This window comes from Aspergillus oryzae, chromosome 2 (genome assembly GCF_000184455.2).
Source record: "Aspergillus oryzae RIB40 DNA, chromosome 2".
Taxonomy (NCBI): Eukaryota; Fungi; Ascomycota; class Eurotiomycetes; order Eurotiales; family Aspergillaceae; genus Aspergillus; species Aspergillus oryzae.
This window is the reverse complement of record NC_036436.1, coordinates 2,740,551-2,760,330: the sequence shown is the minus strand read 5'-3', so window position 1 is coordinate 2,760,330 and position 19,780 is coordinate 2,740,551. Positions and strand designations below refer to the sequence as shown.

Sequence of the window (19,780 nt, the reverse complement as noted above, 5' to 3'; positions counted from 1 at the left end):
GAGAAGCCATGGCTGTGGCCCTACACACACGGCGTGTATCTTGTAGTATTGAACCTATGAGTGGCGAGTAAGAAAGTCGATACTGCCCTGCCCTGCCCTATCAATGCTAGCTGCTTACGAATATCGTCGAACACATCTTTCATCTAACCTCGTACTTGGTTATATGCTTAAGCCTTCAGCAGAACAAGGTCAAAATCAATCCCTTCGACTCGGACATATACTTCAAGCGTATCTCCCGGCCGATCGACAAATTTTGTCTCCGTCAGAACTCCGTTGCGATAGACTCCATATGTCCCCACAGGAAGGTTATGATTCTCAAGTCGGACGCTATGATGGTAACTGGACGTCAGCAATACTGTAGTAGGGTCGTGAGAAATGTACTGAAGGGGCCAATCTATAGAATCACTGCAGGAGGCGGTGGGGTGCACACTCACAACTTTTCCGTCTGATCCCACGTCCGCATTGTCACCACCATCGCCTGATGCGATTCATCCCAGCAGCCTCTCAGGAAATCTACCCCACTGCCTAAATCAATGCCACTGATGTGCGGTGCCCGAGAAACCTGCTCTGCAGACCAAGGCTCCTCCCACATCTTCCGTTGACCACCGAGAACTGTCAACCGCGCATAGCCAACGGCGCCGTTTCCCGTAAATGGTTCAACCTCTGTCCAATTTCCGTCTTTGTCATACTGTTCCGCATTAACAGGGTAGTAGAGACCCCCATTTTGCCAAGTTGGCTGGAAGAACCGATCAACATGATTGAGTAAACCTGCAAGTTTTGATTCATCACCCAGTTCAGACATGGCCATGAGGATGTATCCAAACATTGGTCGAGGAAAAGGTTCTCGATGCTCTCCCGTAGTAGGGTTGCTTGCCACAATATCTCGTGCCTTTTGCATGGTTGAGAGGGAATATGGATCGACTCCTTTCTTCTCAGCGAGCTCACGGATGGCGAATGCCACTGGCCCTCTGTTAATGCTGATTCGGTCATGGTCGGCTCGAGTAAGGAAGCCTATAGATTGCGCTTGAAATGTCTCATTTGCAAGGATTGGGTTCCAGGCGTTCATGAATGCAGTGGCCCTGATAAACTCAAAGAACAGAAAGTTAGCTCCTAAGTGAGACACTTTGCCTATTGTTCCCTCCTTCCTGTACTGTGATATGATGAAATTCCAAGTTCATGATAGAGTAACTGACCAAGCTGTGAACCCAAGATCAAGCGCTGGCCTCTTCGTGTCCTGTTTTGGCGAGTACCAGCTGATGAACAGCCCGTTTGGGCCCGCCATGCCTTTTGCTTCCCAAGCAGCTGTGTACTTACTGAGTACCTCGGTTGCAACATTTGTGCCGTCCCGAACATCATTGTATCTCATAGCAATGATCTATGGGTACATTAGCAGTTTCCTGTTTGGGACGGATATTATTGCAACCTTGTTAGGACTGGAACTTACCGGAAACTGATTACAAACAATGAAAATGCAGTTTGGTTCGCAGCAGACCCCGAGCCACTTCTCACGCTCCATTTCCGCTAAGATGGCCTTTTGGAGAGATTCGCGGGTGTATGAAAACTTCTCCGGTCCCATGCCCCAGAATATTGGGCTCCAGTTGAAGGTAAGCGCCCCTTCCTGATTATATTTGTCATCGTTGAAAAGCATCGTATACAACGACACCATGAGGAGAAGATGACCGGAGTACTGCTGGTAGTTAAGCAGGGGATTGCGAAGGTGAGCAACGGCAACAGCAAAGCAAACAGAAGCACGTCAAAGCAAGAATAGCAAGAATAAAAACGGTCTCACGACACCAATAAGAAGAGGCCAATAGGGTTAAAGGAAAGTAAGTCACCTACCATGATATTCTCCTTAACAACAGGATCTGCCCATGGTTGTCTCAGCCTTTTGATATCCGGGTCTACAAACTTGCCACTATGGCTTGTTAAAAACCAGTAACCCCAGACCTCTCGGCGGAGCATTTTATGAATAAGGCCACTAAGAAGAGACTGGAAGATTGACCGCAGAGCAGGTAAGCGGTGGAAGTGTGCCGCCCCAGCTGCATAGGCCATTGTGGCTAGCTGGTAGCGGTAGGCATCGAGCCACTCCTGTCCGGGGTCCTGGGACCCCATAACCCCCCATTCGCCGTCCCTTTGGGTCGCGAGGTTGTGGAAATGCCGTAGGTGTCCGGCTTGCTCGCGCGAGAGCTTGTCATGGCCGGCTAGGAAATCGGCAGGGAGATTCTTCAAGAGATCTGGGTTGTGTTTCATCTTGCGGAAAGAGGGAACGGTTGGCATTCCGGGAGATTGTAGAAAGTGGGGGTGTGTATATAATGTCAGTAGGGGTTCAAGACAGGCTGAGATGAAGGACCTGGAGTTGAAATAGTCGAGTATTGTAGCGCTTACATGAACATAATCAAGATTATATAAAAATTAGTCATTGCGCATTTGCTGCCCCAATGCATCACTCCGAAGCTAACCAGATCCACAGGACCTATCTCCCTTCCTAGTTAGGGGTCATCGCCTTCGCTGTGATCTCCGGCGGGCCGCTTTTGCACTTGGGCTATGTGGCTCGGAGACCCCGAAGATCGATGCCCAATCCTGCATAGCTATGAAGGAGCGCTATTTCTTCACTCTCGTGTACAAACAGTCATAGGAACAACGCCAGCCGAACACCCGATGAATCCTTGAGTGAGTCCTTGGACGGGCTATTATCTGCCATTGCGCATATCACCCGCTGCCGCTATCGCCGTGATTTTTCGGCCTCAGCCTGAAACTGCTAGTGTAAGACATTGCCTCTCGGTCTGGCCCAGAAGGCCCAATGTCCGCACATACTCTTGCTGTAGCCTCTCTAAAACCCTACGAGGCTGACTCGCCCCTACTATTGGCGCTCTCGGAAATGCCGTTGTACTTCGCGATTTTGGATTCATCGCTTGGTAAACCGCTGCTGGTGGCGTTGCCACTTTCAGCGTTGGATCCTTCTTTGATGACTGTCACCCTCATATGAGTGACTCCGGTGGCCCTTGAGATTTGTTGGGTCAGATCTGACGGCACTAATGGTGGCTTCGCCAGTGTCGCCTGATCCCACCATGGCGCTGGGAAGCGGTGGCGATGAGACGGTTGTTTGGGGCGGCAAGAGGGAGCAGCGTCTGTCAGCAACAGTAGACAAAGTGGGTTCGCCGTACAGGTCCATAAAACATGACAAATAGATGCTCGATCCTGCCGTACCTGGAAGGGATTTGGAATTAGTTTGCGGGTGCACGGAAGAGATTCCCTTTGACACTTGCCCCTCTCCATGTTGCAGTGCAGACCTCGTAGATGGTGCCGCATAGTATGAGATGGACTTTTGAAACTGATAATGGCTGTGTAAGCCCGTCAAGTCTAAAGTAGACAACGCCCCGAAGTTACAAAATATCAACATGTTGGCGGTCAGAGTATGATATTCCATATTCTACATCCGCAGGAATACACATATGCAACCCTAATCTGACTTTGGAAGTAATCCTACGCAATCTGACTGGACAACGTCAACGGCACTAGTGATTCTTATCAACAAGCCTCTATTCCATGGAAATATGGACCCGAATAGGTTCAGCTTATGGAGCACATAGACACTATCCCGTCCTTGTAATAGTGCTCGCTTGGAATTTGTCAGTCCTTTGCTTCCTCTTGGAGCGAACGATCATCAGCAAATTGTTCGGTATATCCAAGCAGATTAGCCGGCTAAAGAACAGCAAGAGCTTCAGGTTCTCAAGGTTGCACAGCAAGGTAGCAGCCGGAGGGAGATTTGCAAGCTATGTAGGTGCTGCTGTTGGGTAAGTCCATGGCGTACAACACATAGTGAATGTTCGTTCAGATGGTTCAGGGAAGAAAATTAGGATTCACGTTCTTCTACACTGCCGGAACGAGATTATATGTTCCTTTGGCTGCTGACCCTCCCGGTAGCCTTCAATTACAAACTGCATTTCAGAAGACTCGTGAAAAGTATTGTACTACACGATTGATAAGTATAGACGATCTTAGACAAATAGGCGGTCCACCAATCGAACTCCATATCCATCAGATGTTATTCCGGGCCAAAAAGTCTAGAACCAATGCACCAATTTCCGCCGTCTCCGTCTCAGCAGCAAAGTGACCAGCGTCGAGAAGATGTACCTCTGCTTTAGGCAAATCAAGCTTGAAGGCCTCCGCCCCAGAGGGAATAAATATCTGATCCCGCTCACCCCAAACAGCCAGAAGAGGTACTTGAGATTCCCGGAAATATCGATGGAACTCCGGATACAACTTTATGTTATTCTGGTAGTCCCAGAATAGATCCAGCTGAATCTCTGCATTCCCAGGCCGCTGGAGAAGAGCGTAGTCCAGCATATATGCCTCTGGAGCGACAAGTCCCTTCGTTCCTTCCTCATACTGCCACTTGGTTGCCTCGAGGCTGAGTAGGCTAGTCGCTAGCTTGGCCCGAACTTTAGGGTCATTGTTGCTCTCCCAAAGCTCTCGGATCTGGCTCCAGAATTGGCCTAGGCCGTCTTCATACGCGTTCCCATTCTGGGTGATGATTGCCTGGATAGATTGCGGACGCTTGAGAGCTAGCCTCAGACCCGTGGGAGAGCCATAGTCGAAAATGAACATGGAGAACTTGGTGATGGATAAGACGTCGAGAAATTCGAGGACCACAGTGGCCAGGGTGTCAAAGGTGTAGTGGATGCCTTCTCTGATCTTGGCGTCCTCGAATTCAGTAAAGCCAAAACCAGGAAGGTCAGGCGCAATGACCCGGTACTTGGTGGCTAGGATGGGGATGAGGTTACGATATTGATGCGACGAGGAAGGGAAGCCATGGAGAAGAAGAACCACTGGAGCTGACTGTGCTCCGGACTCACGATAGAAAACATGGGCCTTGGAGACAGGGAGCGGCAGCTTCTTGAGCTGAGTAGAAGACATAGTGTGGAGAAGAAAGAATAATTGAGCTTTGAAGTGTGGGAAGGAAGAAATAATTCAGGAAGAATTTGGGTCATAGCGGCGGCCAGATTGGCAACTAATATACTGTTAAGGTATATCCATTTCGGACCAGCGGAACCACTCAATTATTCCAGGCGCTGTGAGGGATTTGTCAGGGGATAAGGAGTGAACCACTGCGGTTAGTAATGCTTCCTGTATCATTTGAAATGATCAGGAAATGAAATGCAAGCAATTGATTGATCACCGTCTCACTCGCCTGGTGTCAACGGGATCGAGACCGGTGGCGGAAGATGCTTGGCAAGCGGTGTCCGGAGATCAGCTTGAACGTCTGGCCAAGTCGATAACCGAATCTTTTAGTTGGTAGATACGTTAGATGCACTTGATCAGGTGGGGCACTTTTCATAAACATGCAAGCTGACAGCAGAAGTGGGCCATTCGGCAGCAGAGTGCGTTAGTGCGGATGGGTTCCTCGAATGAAACCCATGAGGACCATTACCCGTCGTGGCCTCCACCATATAACGAGCCATTCCCTTCGGCCCAGCTCCCCGGCGTACGTTACTTTACTATCACTATGGCCGACTCCACTCCCTTGATGCTCATCCGCGGCCCAACCATTCGTCGTGGCACCGAGGATGCATCGCTTGTCCGCTCGCAGCTGATGCGCCAGAGATACCGCGAGAAGCGACTGCGGGTCCTTCGGAAGGACACCCATACCAATAATATCCCAATCAACATCCAGTGTTATGAAAATGAAACCCAAGCTCTCCTTGCCGGAACGAACCTTCGGCAAATTAGCCCCTGCCGCATTGATCCGTTTCTTTCAGATGACCGCAGGACGGGTTATTTTGATTTCCTGCTTCATAACTGTGGGTTCAGCAATATGGCCACAGTCAACTAATCTCATAATCCAATGCTAATTCTAGTTACAGGTCTACACGTGGTGCTTCCTATGGCTCGGCCTGATGGGTTTGCGGAGCGCTGCCTCCAAGCCTACCTACATCCAGATAGAGACCCGATGGTGATACAGTCCCTCTTCTACTCGGCCACACTCAGCTTGCATGCCCTACCAATTCTACGTGGTACTCAGAACTTTATAGTTGCCCCGGGTCTCGCAAGCTCAGCTGTAATTCCTCCCACGCATCACCTACAGCTTAAAGGGTTTGTTCTGAATCGGATCCGCCAAAAGCTACCAACGATGAACGGCAACAACCCACACGATGACATTATAGATGATATCCTGCTGAGTATTCTCTATCTCGCAGCCAATGAGAATCTAGACCGGATACTACCCCCCGAAAAGAGTCCCTTCTTACCACCTTTTCGGAGGCTCCAGTCGATGGAATTCTACGGCAGCTGTGAGTTTCAACCTCTCCACTGGCAGACCGTCCAACACATCATTTCACAACGAGGTGGCCTGTCTACTGTCAAACTCTACGGCCTGGCTTGGCTTATCTGCATGTATGTTACATTTTAGGAGGTGCTTTTTCTTTTTCTTTTATCCCGTGGGAGGAAACTCATGTCATCCTATTAGATCAGGATTGGTCGTTGCCGTCAATGCCAATTGCAAGCCGGCCTTTCCGCTGATATACCCTGATGGGAAGCCTTTTGTCTACAGAGCGCCCCTGCAAGCCTTGGCAGTCCGCCAACCGCCTCGACATGTAACGCTCCGTAACTTTGGGTTTCAGCAATTGGCCCTTCTCCATCCTCCGGTGAAGGGAACTATTATCCGTGTCTTTCTTGATTTGACCGAGATGACGCAAGCCCTTCAATACCTCGCAGGTCAGCCGTGTGGCAGTCGGCTCTTGACACTCATTGGCGATACGCGGTCGAACATAATGCACCGTTTATGTAGTCTGCCCGACCAGACAGATCGGCCGACCTCGATATTCCATAAACGGACATGCACCGCCGAAGACCAGGCTAGAGCAACCACGGTGTACATCATTAGCCGGAAAACTGCCCTTTTGTACAGCGCCCATGTGGTCCTGCCGCTTCCTCAAACGTCACTGATCCGCCGCAAGATGACCCTAGAGATCCATGAGTACATGCTACTGCTGAAGGGACAGAGACCTGAGGCTGAGCTTGAGATCCTTCTTTGGTGCTCCATAGTCGCAGGTATCTGCGCTGATGCAATGCTAGCAATCCAGTCTTGGTTCGTTAGAGAGGCCAGAGAACTCTGCGACGGTTTGAAAATAACGACGTGGGACGAGCTTTCAGAGACCCTGCAGTCTTTCGCTTGGCTTGACTGTGCATCAGACGAAGCCGGAAAGGCCCTGTGGTCTCAAATTCAACTGTGTGATGGCAGCACTATATAAATACACAAGATGATGATAAATGATTCTATAAAACGAATTTAATATGTACTTTCCTCTTTCTTTCGTAAACCTCCAATTGAAGAATGGTCCTTGGGGATGGTCACATTCTTGCAGGGGAAGACACAAGCAGCCGCTGAAACCTAAATTGGCACAGGGCGTCCTACTACTAGGATTCACGGAGTAGTCACTCTTCTGTGTCGGGTTCCAGCGCTTTTCGCCCAGTACATTCTGCTGACAAATTGCAGAGTCCGAGACCTTACCCATGAAAGGTTATCTTGGGTGACCTCCGTCTCAAGGTATGGAAGAGAGACGTTGAACTCATACCTGTAAATTACGCCGTACATCAAAATCAACCCTCTCGCTGGATGGATTCACATTGAGGCTCGGGGACGGAAGAAATCCACCAAATAGTCTCCGATGAGGGTCTAACCCCGCTAACCTGCTTAGCAATCTGGCTCTCATGTTTCATTCAGGTGGCAACGTATCTGTCACCAGATAACAAATTGGCACCTAGAATAGATGCATCATTAGTCGTCTAAGTTCTGCTTACATTTCGTATAAATAGCCATCCACCCTTTTGCCGTTGAAAGCCAAAGCGGAACATCTACAACCTGCAAAACAACAAGATGTCCAAACCACAACAGATCCTTGTAATCGGAGCAGGCGAACTCGGCGCCCAAGTCATTCAAGCCCTGGTCCAGCATCCGCTCCGCACAACGGCCCACATATCCGTGCTGCTTCGCCCTTCTAGCATAACACCACCAGACCGTGATCGAGCGCAAGAGCTCAGCCATCTGCGCATTCAAGGCGTCAAATACATCCCTGCAGACATAGCCCTCGACACGGAGTCGCACTTGACCTCTATCTTCCGCACCTTTGACACGGTCATCGGATGTACGGGATTCTCCGCTGGCCGCGGAATGCAGGTGAAGATAGCCAGGGCTGTTCTCGCCGCTAAAGTGCCCCGGTATATCCCCTGGCAGTTTGGCGTCAACTATGATGCGATTGGGCGCGGGTCAGCGCAGGATTTATTTGACGAGCAGCTTGATGTCAGGGATATGCTGCGGTGCGCCGCAGGAACGTCTGACAGTGGTGATAATCACAGCAAGACGCAGTGGGTGATTATCTCCACAGGGATGTTTACAAGTTTTTTGTTTGAACCATCATTCGGCGTTGTGGATATCTTGAACAGGAGAGTCACTGCGCTGGGCCATCAGGACAATCAGGTCTCTGTGACGGCGGTTGAGGATATCGGAAGGGTTACAGCTGAGGTTGTTTTAGGACCCGAGTCGGACTCAGCGTTTGACAACAAGGTCATCTATGTAGCGGGAGATACTCTTACTTACGCAAAGTTGGGGGATTTGGTTGAGAGCTTGGTCCCTGGGAAGAGCAGGATTGAGAGGAACGTGAAAACCGTCCAGGAAGCTAGAGATGATCTTGCAAGGGAGCCCAACAATACACTATTTAAGTACCAGGTTGTTTTTGGGGAGGGCCGTGGGGTGGCGTGGGATTTGGCGGAAACTTGGAATAGAAAGGTTGGCATCAAAACTATGACGGTAGAGGAATGGGCGAGGACGCATTCTCTTGTTTGACGACGGTTTCTCTTCTCGTCTTCCCAGAGACTTTCTTTTTGTGCTCCTGTTTGTTTTCTTCTCTGTTGGAATAATTCTTGCACGGTTCTATTCAGTAACGTTTTGAGCACGCGAACGACGCGGACTTCTATTACAAGTATTCCATGAGAAATACATATATTCCTCAACCTCGAAGTGTTCCTATATCTCCCCTCCTATCTTCGCTATCATCCATTACGGCCTTGTTTTACAATCCACAGGACTTCTGTAAGCTAACTCACATGCTCCTGGAAGTGTTCATCCATCGCCTCCTCTGTTGCTGGAGCGTTGTGATGCAGGTTCAGAGCAAGAACGGCATTCAACTGGACATAGGTCGTGAGCGGGTTCTATCTGGGGAAAGATAAGGGAAATATAAACGACAAGGGCGAGCCAGATCCATCGAAAGATCACAGACATTCTCCGTTATAGAACGGCAGGTCAGATTGGCCCGAACTTATCTAGACGTCCTATTATTTGTTAGTAAACATAACACGTCGCAGCTATGGCACATGGCTCATCCTGGGAACAAAAGACATACGATTACAAGCCGGTGAATGAGGAGCCAGCAATGGTATATTGCGAATGATAGTAGCTCAGACATAGCAAATGGCGCTTTTCGGTTCTCTCATCCCTTAGGGCAACCACGTCGAAAGAGTATGTTCAGATTGTGCATTGGTTAGTATAGTCATCACCCCATGTGAGGCGGTGGCCTGTATTGTAGTGGCGAAAGCGGGCGGGATGTTTTCGTATGCACCAGCTTAATTCTGAGACAGAGCTGAATAGAGGCGTCCATGAAAGATTGTAGCTAAACCCAGTGAGGACAATGCTATCTAGTTGGAACGTGAAGCGGCTTGGTTGTGATACGGAAATTCCACTTTTGTCAACTGACTAGCGGTTATCAGCAAGGCTTATGACAAATACTGTACTCCAATATTTCCGTTGCTCCTTTTGGGCCTGCAAAGCTTATAGAAAGTCATGGATAGCCCTTCGCAAGCCTAGAACATATTTCACTGCTTTGATTGGTTTCCGCACTTTGAGCAAGATTTAGTGTTCTTACAATTAGCGAATGGGCTTTGAGGAGGCACGGACAAGTATTTCCCCTTTGGGTTGGTCCTCTAGTTTGCCATCGCCAAGAATACACCCCATGCACGAAAAGAGTCTTCTGCTCTTCTGGCGAGAGCCAAACACGATCACGAATCTGCTGACGCTGTGCACTTGGCTGGCATAATGCAAGGCCTTTTGGGGAATTCGGAGAGCTGGTATTATTTGATTTTCATAGCGGCCCGCATCTTACAACTATAAAGCCGCGCTTCGAGCTTCACAAGACATGTTTGAAGGGCCAGATTCTGCTTCAGCTACCTTCTTTGAACATAATATCATCATAAAATGCCTTTTGAGAAGCCTATTGTTGTTGTTACTGGTGCTACGGGCGGCCAGGGCGGCTCAGTGATTGATGCATTGCTCGAGTCCGGACGTTATCAAATTCGTGCCGTCCTTCGCAATCTCACCCCAGCGAAAACTCAGCCTCTACGTGACCGAGGTGTTGAGATTGTCCATGGTGATCTTAATGATGAAGCCAGCTTGGTGGAGGCCTTCAGAGTATGGGAATTTCCTTTATTTGGTTAACGACGGCGTCTTACTGATATCGCCAGGGAGCACATGCTATCTTTGCCGTGACCGATTTCTTCGAGCCATTCATGAAATACGGTCCACAGGAGGCCGAGAAGCGTGAGTTAGCCCAGGCAAAGAACCTGGCCAAGGCCGCTGCTGAGACTAGCGGGTTATCTCACTACATCTGGTCAACCCTTCCATCGTCTGCCACACTGTCCCAGGGAAAATACCACACGCCGCACTTTGAATCAAAGGCCAGTGTTGATGAGTATATCCTGAAGCAATTCCCTGATCTTGCAGCCAAGACTACTTTTCTCTGGGTTGCTTACTACGCGTCCAACTTAACGTTCCCGCTTTTCACTCCCAGTCTGCTCAAAACCAGTGGCAAATACGCCTGGGTGCAACCGGTTGGACCATCTACTCCAATTACCACTATTGGAGACCATCGAAAGAATGTGGGAATTTTTGTCGAGGCGGTTCTTAGACAGCCAGCGCTTACTCGCGGAAGGTATGTTCATGCAGAGGTGGAAACACTCACCAACGGAGAGCTACTCGAGCGCTGGGGAAAGGTCACCGGCAAGCCAACCTCTTATGTCCCAAGTACACTAGAGGCGTATAATCAGCTGTTTCCAGCCTGGGGGTTGGAGATGGGCGTGATGTTGCAATTTTGGGAAGCCGTTGGAGAGGCCTCGTGGAGGAAACCGGGCGTCATGCTTCTGCGCAAGGACGATTTGGGCATTGATACTGCACATCTCACTGGGCTGGACACTGCTTTTGCGCAAATTGATTGGAACCAGGTTTAGATATGCATCGAAGTTCGAACTGCCTGGCAGCATAATCCTGAGATTGATTGGTTCCCCGTCTCCACGGTGCGCTGGGCATTCAGTCACAAGCGGAGTAAGCCGGTATGAGCAAATAGAACCTATAACAAGGATCAATACCTGTGTAGCTGCCTCGGGCTGTCTCAAGGGCCTTGCGGGATGACGTAGAAGCACTTGTAATCTTCTGACAGGGACGGACCAGTGTTAGTGTATGGAAAATAGTATACGTGTTTCCAGTCTAAATGGGGGATGTTTGCCGTACCTATTCTTGTCAATTCTGACCCTCAGATATACGTCCCTAATGAACCTATCACACGTGCAGGATACTAGTCTGGTTTCATCCTTCCGTTGCACCGGATTTCTAAGCATTTCTCACTAGTTACTTTACTTTCTCTGGTTGCCTATGTATATGTAGATATAAGTTTATAAGAACCCCTCAAACCACTTTTCTTTTTGACTTTCAACAAGTAACTCTTCCCCCGCTAGATTATAATACCATCTACTAGTACCCCTTTGCCATTGCCTCAACTTCCAAAATGACCCCACTTCAACAACCGTTCACCTCCCCTTCTTTAACTCTCAATCACCGCGTTGTCCTAGCTCCTATGACCCGGATGCGCTCCTCAGACATCACAGCCATCCCAAATGCCTCCTCCGCAACATACTACGCTGAACGCACGACCCAAGGCTCACTCCTTATCTCGGAAGGAACGGTCATCCACCCACGTGGGAAAGGATTTCCGAATACTCCTGGTCTGTGGACTCATGAACAAGCCTTGGCCTGGAAGCCTATCACGGACGCTGTCCATGAACGCGGGGGTATATTTTTTGTGCAGCTCTGGCACGTCGGACGAGTTTCAGTACCCAGTCAGATTGGTGGGTTAGCGCCATTGAGTTCCACATCAGCACATTTGCCGGGAATGCATATGTTATTCGGGGATAAAAATGGTACAGAGCCCTACGTGGAGAGTCACGCAATGACAGGGAAAGATATCAAAGAGGTCGTGGACGCATTCGCGCATGCGGCGCGATTAGCCGTTGGAATTGCTGGTTTTGACGGCGTCGAGATCCACGGGGCGAATGGTTATTTGCTTGACAGCTTTGTGCATGATAATATCAACACCAGGAACGATGAGTACGGGGGTCCGGCAATTGAAGCAAGACTCAAGTTCCCACTGGAGGTTGTGGATGCGGTTACTCAAGCCATTGGGAATCACCGGACCGCTATTCGCCTCGCGCCGTATCATGTCCTTCAGGAGACGCATGATAGTGATCGATTGGCTACATTTTCCGCGTTCTCGAGGTCACTGGAGGAGAGGAAACTTGCATATGTGCATGTGGTGGAGCCGCGATATGACCAATTAAGTAACGAAGGGGCCTTTTCTGGAAGCATCAACAGGGAAAACAGTGCGGAGTCAATCTCGTCTGCATTGTCGGTTTCTATTTGGCCATTTCGACGTCTCCTGAAAAATACTCCGCTCATCGGCGCAGGTGGATACGATGCAGAGTCGGCTAATGAGGCTATCGCGGAAGGCCGTATTGATTTGGCTGCGTTTGGTCGGTATTTTACTTCAAACCCAGACCTGCCTGAACGGCTTTTTAGAGGACTTCCCTTGAGCAGGTATCATCGACCAACTTTTTACACGTCTGGTTTGGAAGGTTATCTGGGGTGGCCGCGCTGGGGCAATTCTTTAAATGGCGAAGAAGAGGTGGCTAAGCCATATTTAAAGCCCTGACCTAGCATGACCATTGAGCCGATTTAATGCGCCAATCTATGAAAGCGCTCTGTTGGTCTGGAACAGTTGCGGGCTTTGGATATCTTCTACGGATTAAACCTATGTCGTGAATTAACATGGTCATAAAGGAAGTCAATCCTTGTCGTCTGTTGGGGATGCTTAGAAATGGATACTAATATCAGACGGAAATTTAATAATAAGCTTCTTCAGATCTATAATATCCGAACTCTTTATATATATAGTTTTTAGATTCGCTTCTACTTTATCTTATTATTAACTATCTATCTGATAGATTAGTTCTAGTTTACTGTTTTATACTTCTTTCTTCTTATATTATACTTTTCTTTAATAAAGTTCATAAGCCGCTTTTATACTATTTGTTATGGTCATTCGTCTGCCTGTTGCATGACGCAGGATTCTAGGGGATTCTTCATCTAAGAAGAGGAAAAAGCTTCCCATATAAATGAGAACATATCAATATATACCATTACGTTTGCTTCAGGGTCACTATTGGTCAGCACGGTTACCAAGTTACCCTAAGTCATCCATTACACACACCATGCTTACCGGAGCAGGTGGCGACAGTTTGATGGGGACAACATAGTAGATGTAGATATGAAAACAATGAGTCTGTTGGACTGAATAATGACACGGGAGTCAGATGGAGTCGATTGACCAGTTACAGCTAGCCGGAATGCTCTCTCTGACATGGACACACGCCCTCAATGCTTCGCTCCGCTATCAATGTACTACATCGTCACACGCTACTTCAACGCGAACGGGATTATATTATTGGTGGGCTGAATATTGTCCCATGTAATCTTATCCGATAATTCTCCAGCTAATCGAAATGTATTATCGTCCAGAGTACACAAATTGTCGTAAGGGTAATGAAACTCAGGGGTGGCGATAAGCTGCCGATCGTAACATTCAGGGACTGGTGTTCTTGGCCTTAATTGGTGGAGATTTCCGCCTGAGGCAATCAACACTACACCCCTGTTGGGCCATGTGGTCATAGTCTTTATTTTCTTCTGCCCTATCAGCCGCTCATATCACGTACGAGCAACTAGATCTTGCGAAAGAAGAAAAAGAAAAATAACAAGAAAGAGAGAGGAAGAAAGAAAGAAGCATATAGAAAGTACAACGGCCAATTTTGTTGATCCATGATGGGACCGCACGGTCAATCGCCAGGTCTGTACCATGGTTCTGGTCGCGAATCCACCGCTCATAGGCCTCGAGGCTCGAGGCCGAGGGGATCGGCGCTGGAGGGGCAGATTAGTGAGGCCTTCTTCCCCATCTTATTGCGTGTCACTTGTATTGACATCCGGCGGACCACCGCGATCAGCATCAGCCCAAACGGCCAATTATGATTGAAGTCTCCATACCGTCGGCTTTTCCGCCCTGGTAACAAGAATCGACGTTGATTTTGTGCCTCTGTTTTCCCTATTTCTCCATTTTTCTATTCCCGTGCCCCACAGGGTAAGTAAGGTAACGGTCCACGGTCCCACTGAGTGTACTTCCCGCTTTACCCCTTCTTCACTTCGGCTTTTCCCTCATTTTTTCCACCTTCTTTCCCTATTAATATTGGCCATGGTGTAAAATAGTCCCTGCGTTCTTCTCTTCCTCCGATTATCTCTCTTTTATTTTTTGCTTTTGTCAGTCATTCTTTAATACCCTCATTTTGACCGTGCCACTTCGGAATCAGAGGGGACACACGTCGCTCATTTATCGTTCTTTTGGCTTTGTACTCTACGAAAGTATAACCTAAATCCTATATATGCTTGTCTTGATTAGCGTTGTACTATCACTATCATTGTGAATTGAGTACCCGCAATCACGCAATATGACCCGTGGATTCCTCGCCGTCTTCGGCACCCTGCTGCTGTCCATGGGGGCGCTTGCTGATGATACTTGGCCGTATATGACTCTACAGACGGCTGACTTCACGCCTCCTCAGCTCGAGGTGAAAAAGACCGGGACCACTGACCCTGGCTACATCTTCATTGGGCCTCGGGGTAACCAGCCGAATGGCACTGCGGCCCTCATCTACGATGAGGACGGCAACCTTGTGTATCAAGGCCCTACCGAGGTGTCGGCCAACTTCAAAGTGCAGAATTTGTATAACAAAGATGTCATTACCTTCTGGGCTGGTAACATGATGGAGCTTGGCTTTGGTTACGGCACTGTTCACATCCTTGATGACACTTATGAGGAGATCTACACTGTCACCCTTCCAGGGAACTTCATCTCGCCCGATGGCGTTGTTAGAGACTCTTATATTGATCTCCACGAGAGCCACGTAACTAGTCGCAACACTCTGTTGGTGACCGCTTACAACATCACTCAATATGATCTGACCTCCATTGGCGGTAAGATGGATGACTATATGCTGGATGGCATGTTTTTCGAGATCGATATCGCAACCAATAACATCGTGTATCAATGGAGTGCCCTTGAACATATACAAGCCATCCCCCTGGAACAGTCCAAGCAAGGCCTGGGTGATGACTATGGCACCCAAGAAAAGCCATGGGATGCGTATCACATCAATTCGGTTGAGCTCGTAGATGGAGGCTGGATTATCTCTCTGCGTCACTACTGGTCCGGCTACTTCATCGCTGAGAACGGCACGGTCATGTGGCGACTGAGTGTAAGTCTCTGCTCTTTGATGCTGATCACTTTCAGCACTAACGGTTCTTTTAGGGTGAGAAGAGTGTTGGTGACTTTGAGATCGACGATGGTGCCATCTTCTCATGGCAGCACGACATGCGCGTCTACAACCAGACGAATGAGGGCATGGTCCTGGATTTGTTTAACAATGCCAACACACCCACGGAAACGGTGGCTCCCACCACCGGTCTGAGCCTGTCGTTAGACCTGGTCAACCGGAAGGTTACCACGCTGCGGACCATGAACGATGGTGATGATGTCATCCACAGTGTCAGCCAGGGAAGCTACCAGCTGATGAGCGAGGAAACGAACCACGTCTTCATGGGTTACGGCTCGATCTCGAAGGTGAAAGAATTTGACGCCGACAACAATGCCGTCCTCACCGCCCAGTTTGGGGATGACAATGCCGTTGCGTCCTACCGTGGCTACAAGTGCCAGTGGAAGGCTACCCCTTTCTGGAAACCTGCCGTTGTGATTGAGCGGCATTCAACTTCTGCCACGGTCCATATGAGCTGGAATGGAGCCACTGAGTATGACAACTGGGCCATCTACACGGCCAGCTCGCCTGAGGCTACCGACCATACCTTTATTACATCTGCCAAGCGGACTGGCTTCGAGACCGCTGTAGATGTTAACAACTTGAGGAGCCCTTATTTCCAGGTAGTGGCTCGGAAGGGCAACGTTCCACTCAGTAGCATCATTGTTCCCGTTGCTTAAAATCCTCCGTGTTAAGCTTCGAAGACATGTGACAAGTCGAGTCGTGTTGCGAACCTAAGTTGGTGTCACGGACGTTGCCAGCCGTGTGTATCTCTTGGAGATCATGCGAGCCTGGCCTCGTAACTGGTTGATTTGTTGTGTTCTTGTATATACTTATCATTGACTATACATGTAAATACCATCGCTGTACAGGAGCTTGAAATTTCATATAAAGTATTAGCAGACATGATTGTGACCTTGAAATATAACCATGCGGATATTGTACCTTCTGATTAGCCCACACCAGTACCACGATACATAGCAAGAAATAGCCTATCTCTAAAGTAATGGTGAGGGTTATTTCGCCATGGAAAGCATCGACGCCGCTTTAAAAAGTGGTCTGGAGTGGACCCATGCATGTGGAACGGAGACAGCCCTGCATTGTTGTCCAACGCAGACCCGCCAGAATTTTAACGAGCCACGTTACACCCGCTCCGAGATATGCACCTATTCCTTGCCTATAGGAGGGTTACATATTGAATGTAGTAGTATGAAGCAATTACCGTGCCTTGTCAAACCCTAGCTATAATACGATATAAACTTGGTACTTTCCCAAGTGCCTGCATCCAGACCTGTTGCTCACTGTACATGCATTCCAGTAAATGCACCGATCGTCGTATTACTCTCCAATTGCGCAACACAGTCAAGGACCTGTTATGTGTGAGATGCAAGTGCATCAATCCAAGAACTATACACAAACCCCCTTGCAGCAATACCACCATCAAAGGTAAACTTCGGGAGATTCTGTCAAGGTAAGACATCAAGCAATGTCAGGTCTTACTATGAAACACAGTACACAAGTATACCAATTTAGAGATGTACAAGGATATGTAGACAATACATAGAGCAAGCAACCAACCAACAATATAAAACCCCCTCCCCTCCAAGAGAAGCAAAACCCAACCCAACCAAAAAGAACCCAAAGCCAAGCCAAACCAAACAATCTAAATCAGCACCATCAATCACAAACCAAAAATGCACTTCCCATTAACCCTCCTCACCACCCTCACAACAACCCTCCTCTTCCTCCCAACCCTCACACCCGCCAACCCCCTCCCCAAAACCCAAAACCAAACCAACTATCAAAACCAAACCTCGTCCCAAAACCAAACCCAAACCCAAACCCAAACCCACCAACTCGGCCACGCAATCGTCCGCAACAACTGCGCATTCCCCGTCTACCTCTGGTCCGTTTCCTCAACCGTCAGCGAGCAACAAAACATGACCCAAGGCGCCCTCTACGCCGAGACATTCAGGCGCGATTCCCAGACCGGCGGCGTGGGCATTAAGCTCACGACTGTGCCGAACGGGCTCGAGACCTCGGCGCCGCAGACGATCTTCGCGTATAACCTGGTCGCGGATCGGGTTTGGTATGATTTGTCGGATGTTTTTGGGGATCCGTTTCGGGGTAGTAGGGTGTTTTTGGATGGGGAGGTTACGGATATTATTTGGGAGAGGGGGGTGCCGCCTGCTGGGTCGAGGGTTGGGAATCAGAGGGCGGGGGTGGATTTGATTTTGACGGTTTGTTAGTCTGGGGTTTTCTTGGGGGTGGAGGGTAGTGGATGTGGTTAATGGAGGTGATCCGAGTTTAATGGTTAGTTTTTTTTTTTGAATTATTGAAACCAGAATGATGTTTAGCTAGTATTGATTATGTTTATGGGTTGCGCAAAGGAGATCGTCATTCCTTACAGTCCTCGTCAGTTCTATTTAGCTTAGCAATGGAGGATAACAGAAAGAAAAGAGAACGCAAGTTGTAGCTACTATTGAGCATTCGACGGTATTGGCCGAGGAATATCATTGAACCACGCATGCTTCAATGCGCTCGCCGCGCTGATCCGCATCTCCGGCCGCATTTGCAACATGCGCCTCAGCAAATCGACGCCCAAGTGGTCGATTCGCGAAACAACCTGCCGCAGATCCTGCGTCGCATAGACTGGGAAGTCAGGCTTGTATTCCGGGAATTTGGAAATCCCGGGCCAAGAGATCTCCGATGGCGTGCCCATCACGCGGAAAATCTTTAGCAGCTGGTCTTCATTCGTGGTTCCTGGGAATAGCGGGCGTCCTGTGTACATCTCTGCTAGAATACAACCGATTGACCAAATGTCAATACTAGTGTTGTAGCTGCGGCTACCGAGGAGCACGTCCGGCGCGCGATACCAAAGCGTGACGACTTCGTTGGAAAAGGTGTTGACTGGGATACCGAAGGCTCTGGCTAAGCCGAAATCAGCTAGTTTTAACTGGCCCTTAGTGTTAATGAGCAGGTTCTGAGGCTTGAGATCGCGATGCAGAATCCGGTTCTCGTGGCAATGCGCGACGCCTCGGAGTAGCTGGTAGACAAAGGATTTAATGATGCCCGGTTCGAGCTGGCCGCGATTGCCGTAGGTATCCATATAACGTTTGAGATCCTTGTCCATGTATTCAAAGACTAACATGAGCTTGTTCTCGGTGTGCACGACATCGTACAGCGACAGGATGTTCTCGTGCTGGAGCTCTTTCATCAGGGAGATCTCGCGAATCGCGGTGGAGGGCGTCCCTTCTTCTGTGTCGAGGTGGATCTCTTTTAATGCGACCATTTCTCCTGTTTGGTTGTTGCGACCTTTGAAGACCTAGGGTAGCTTCAGTCAGCTGGCGGAGATGGTTGGTGGCGCACAATTGCGGAACAAACTGTCGCATATGTTCCTTCCCCCAACTGGAAATCGTTAGCCAATAATTACCTGTTTGGATGGTGCCACGACTGACCTTTTCTAACTGCTGGAATGAGGCGTGCGGCGCCGAAGCCATTGTGATAGAATGTGGTGGAGTAGGGTATCGCGACCTCGATCGTGTTGAGTGAGGGGTAACAAAAAAGGATGAGGGAAAATTAATGAGGTAATCCTTGGGAGTCCATCTTAATTAAACATTATCTGCGAGACTAAGGAAGAGGATCCCGCTAAACCCGAACACCCCCATCATCTTGGGTCTGAGCACTTCGTATCCTCGTCGCTGCGCTGTGCTGCGGATGGCACATCCATTTTCGGGTTATTGAGGCCACGTACTCCTTGTCAGCGACATTTCTATTAATTAGGGTTGCGGCCGGATTGGAGGACGAGCTTGTCAGGCGATCATCGCTCGCTAGCTCATCTTAGGTGAGCGTCATTCTTATCTGACATGTCAATGTTAATGAAAACAAGTAAAGGCATGCTCATTCAAAGTTCCGAGCCTCAGCAGCTGCTCTGATTATTCCTTTCTGTCTTTAATTGCTTGCAAAAACGGCAAGACCGGATAGTTTCGGACGATGCGGTATGACAACCGCAGCGGTGCTCGAATCTAACGCTCGCGGGGCCTAG

At 49.0% G+C, this 19,780-nt stretch overlaps 8 protein-coding genes across 8 annotated transcripts; 5 read left to right on the top strand and 3 right to left on the bottom strand.

Moving 5' to 3' along the window:
- Positions 1-167: 167 nt before the first annotated feature.
- AO090003000251 (uncharacterized protein) lies at positions 168-2,277 on the bottom strand (the record flags this gene model as incomplete). Its single annotated transcript, XM_023234801.1, has 5 exons — positions 168-339; positions 435-1,079; positions 1,194-1,375; positions 1,445-1,687; positions 1,840-2,277. 5 exons carry the CDS (start codon positions 2,275-2,277, stop codon positions 168-170), a joined length of 1,680 nt encoding a protein of 559 aa, XP_023089887.1.
- Positions 2,278-4,038: 1,761 nt separating this feature from the next.
- On the bottom strand, positions 4,039-4,917 carry AO090003000250 (alpha/beta fold hydrolase; the record flags this gene model as incomplete). Its single annotated transcript, XM_001819408.3, has 1 exon — positions 4,039-4,917. One exon carries the CDS (start codon positions 4,915-4,917, stop codon positions 4,039-4,041), a length of 879 nt encoding a protein of 292 aa, XP_001819460.1.
- A 589-nt stretch (positions 4,918-5,506) lies between these two features.
- AO090003000249 (uncharacterized protein) lies at positions 5,507-7,250 on the top strand (the record flags this gene model as incomplete). Its single annotated transcript, XM_023234800.1, has 3 exons — positions 5,507-5,801; positions 5,865-6,393; positions 6,467-7,250. The coding sequence occupies 3 exons, from the start codon at positions 5,507-5,509 to the stop codon at positions 7,248-7,250; spliced, it is 1,608 nt and encodes a 535-aa protein (XP_023089886.1).
- Positions 7,251-7,876: 626 nt separating this feature from the next.
- AO090003000248 (aromatic alcohol reductase) lies at positions 7,877-8,842 on the top strand (the record flags this gene model as incomplete). The annotated part of the gene is made up of 1 exon (XM_023234799.1): positions 7,877-8,842. One exon carries the CDS (start codon positions 7,877-7,879, stop codon positions 8,840-8,842), a length of 966 nt encoding a protein of 321 aa, XP_023089885.1.
- Positions 8,843-10,246: 1,404 nt separating this feature from the next.
- AO090003000247 (uncharacterized protein) lies at positions 10,247-13,028 on the top strand (the record flags this gene model as incomplete). The annotated part of the gene is made up of 7 exons (XM_023234798.1): positions 10,247-10,459; positions 10,513-11,268; positions 11,305-11,376; positions 11,484-11,495; positions 11,615-11,621; positions 11,672-11,697; positions 11,799-13,028. 7 exons carry the CDS (start codon positions 10,247-10,249, stop codon positions 13,026-13,028), a joined length of 2,316 nt encoding a protein of 771 aa, XP_023089884.1.
- Positions 13,029-14,871: 1,843 nt separating this feature from the next.
- AO090003000246 (arylsulfotransferase family protein) lies at positions 14,872-16,415 on the top strand (the record flags this gene model as incomplete). The annotated part of the gene is made up of 2 exons (XM_001819404.3): positions 14,872-15,678; positions 15,732-16,415. The coding sequence occupies 2 exons, from the start codon at positions 14,872-14,874 to the stop codon at positions 16,413-16,415; spliced, it is 1,491 nt and encodes a 496-aa protein (XP_001819456.1).
- A 1,014-nt stretch (positions 16,416-17,429) lies between these two features.
- AO090003000245 (Bys1 family protein) lies at positions 17,430-18,026 on the top strand (the record flags this gene model as incomplete). The annotated part of the gene is given in 2 exon segments (XM_023234797.1): positions 17,430-17,975; positions 17,985-18,026. Coding segments are annotated over 2 exon segments (588 nt in total).
- Positions 18,027-18,214: 188 nt separating this feature from the next.
- AO090003000244 (Cdk5/Pho85 family cyclin-dependent kinase) lies at positions 18,215-19,235 on the bottom strand (the record flags this gene model as incomplete). The annotated part of the gene is made up of 3 exons (XM_001819402.1): positions 18,215-19,060; positions 19,120-19,143; positions 19,194-19,235. The coding sequence occupies 3 exons, from the start codon at positions 19,233-19,235 to the stop codon at positions 18,215-18,217; spliced, it is 912 nt and encodes a 303-aa protein (XP_001819454.1).
- Positions 19,236-19,780: the final 545 nt, after the last annotated feature.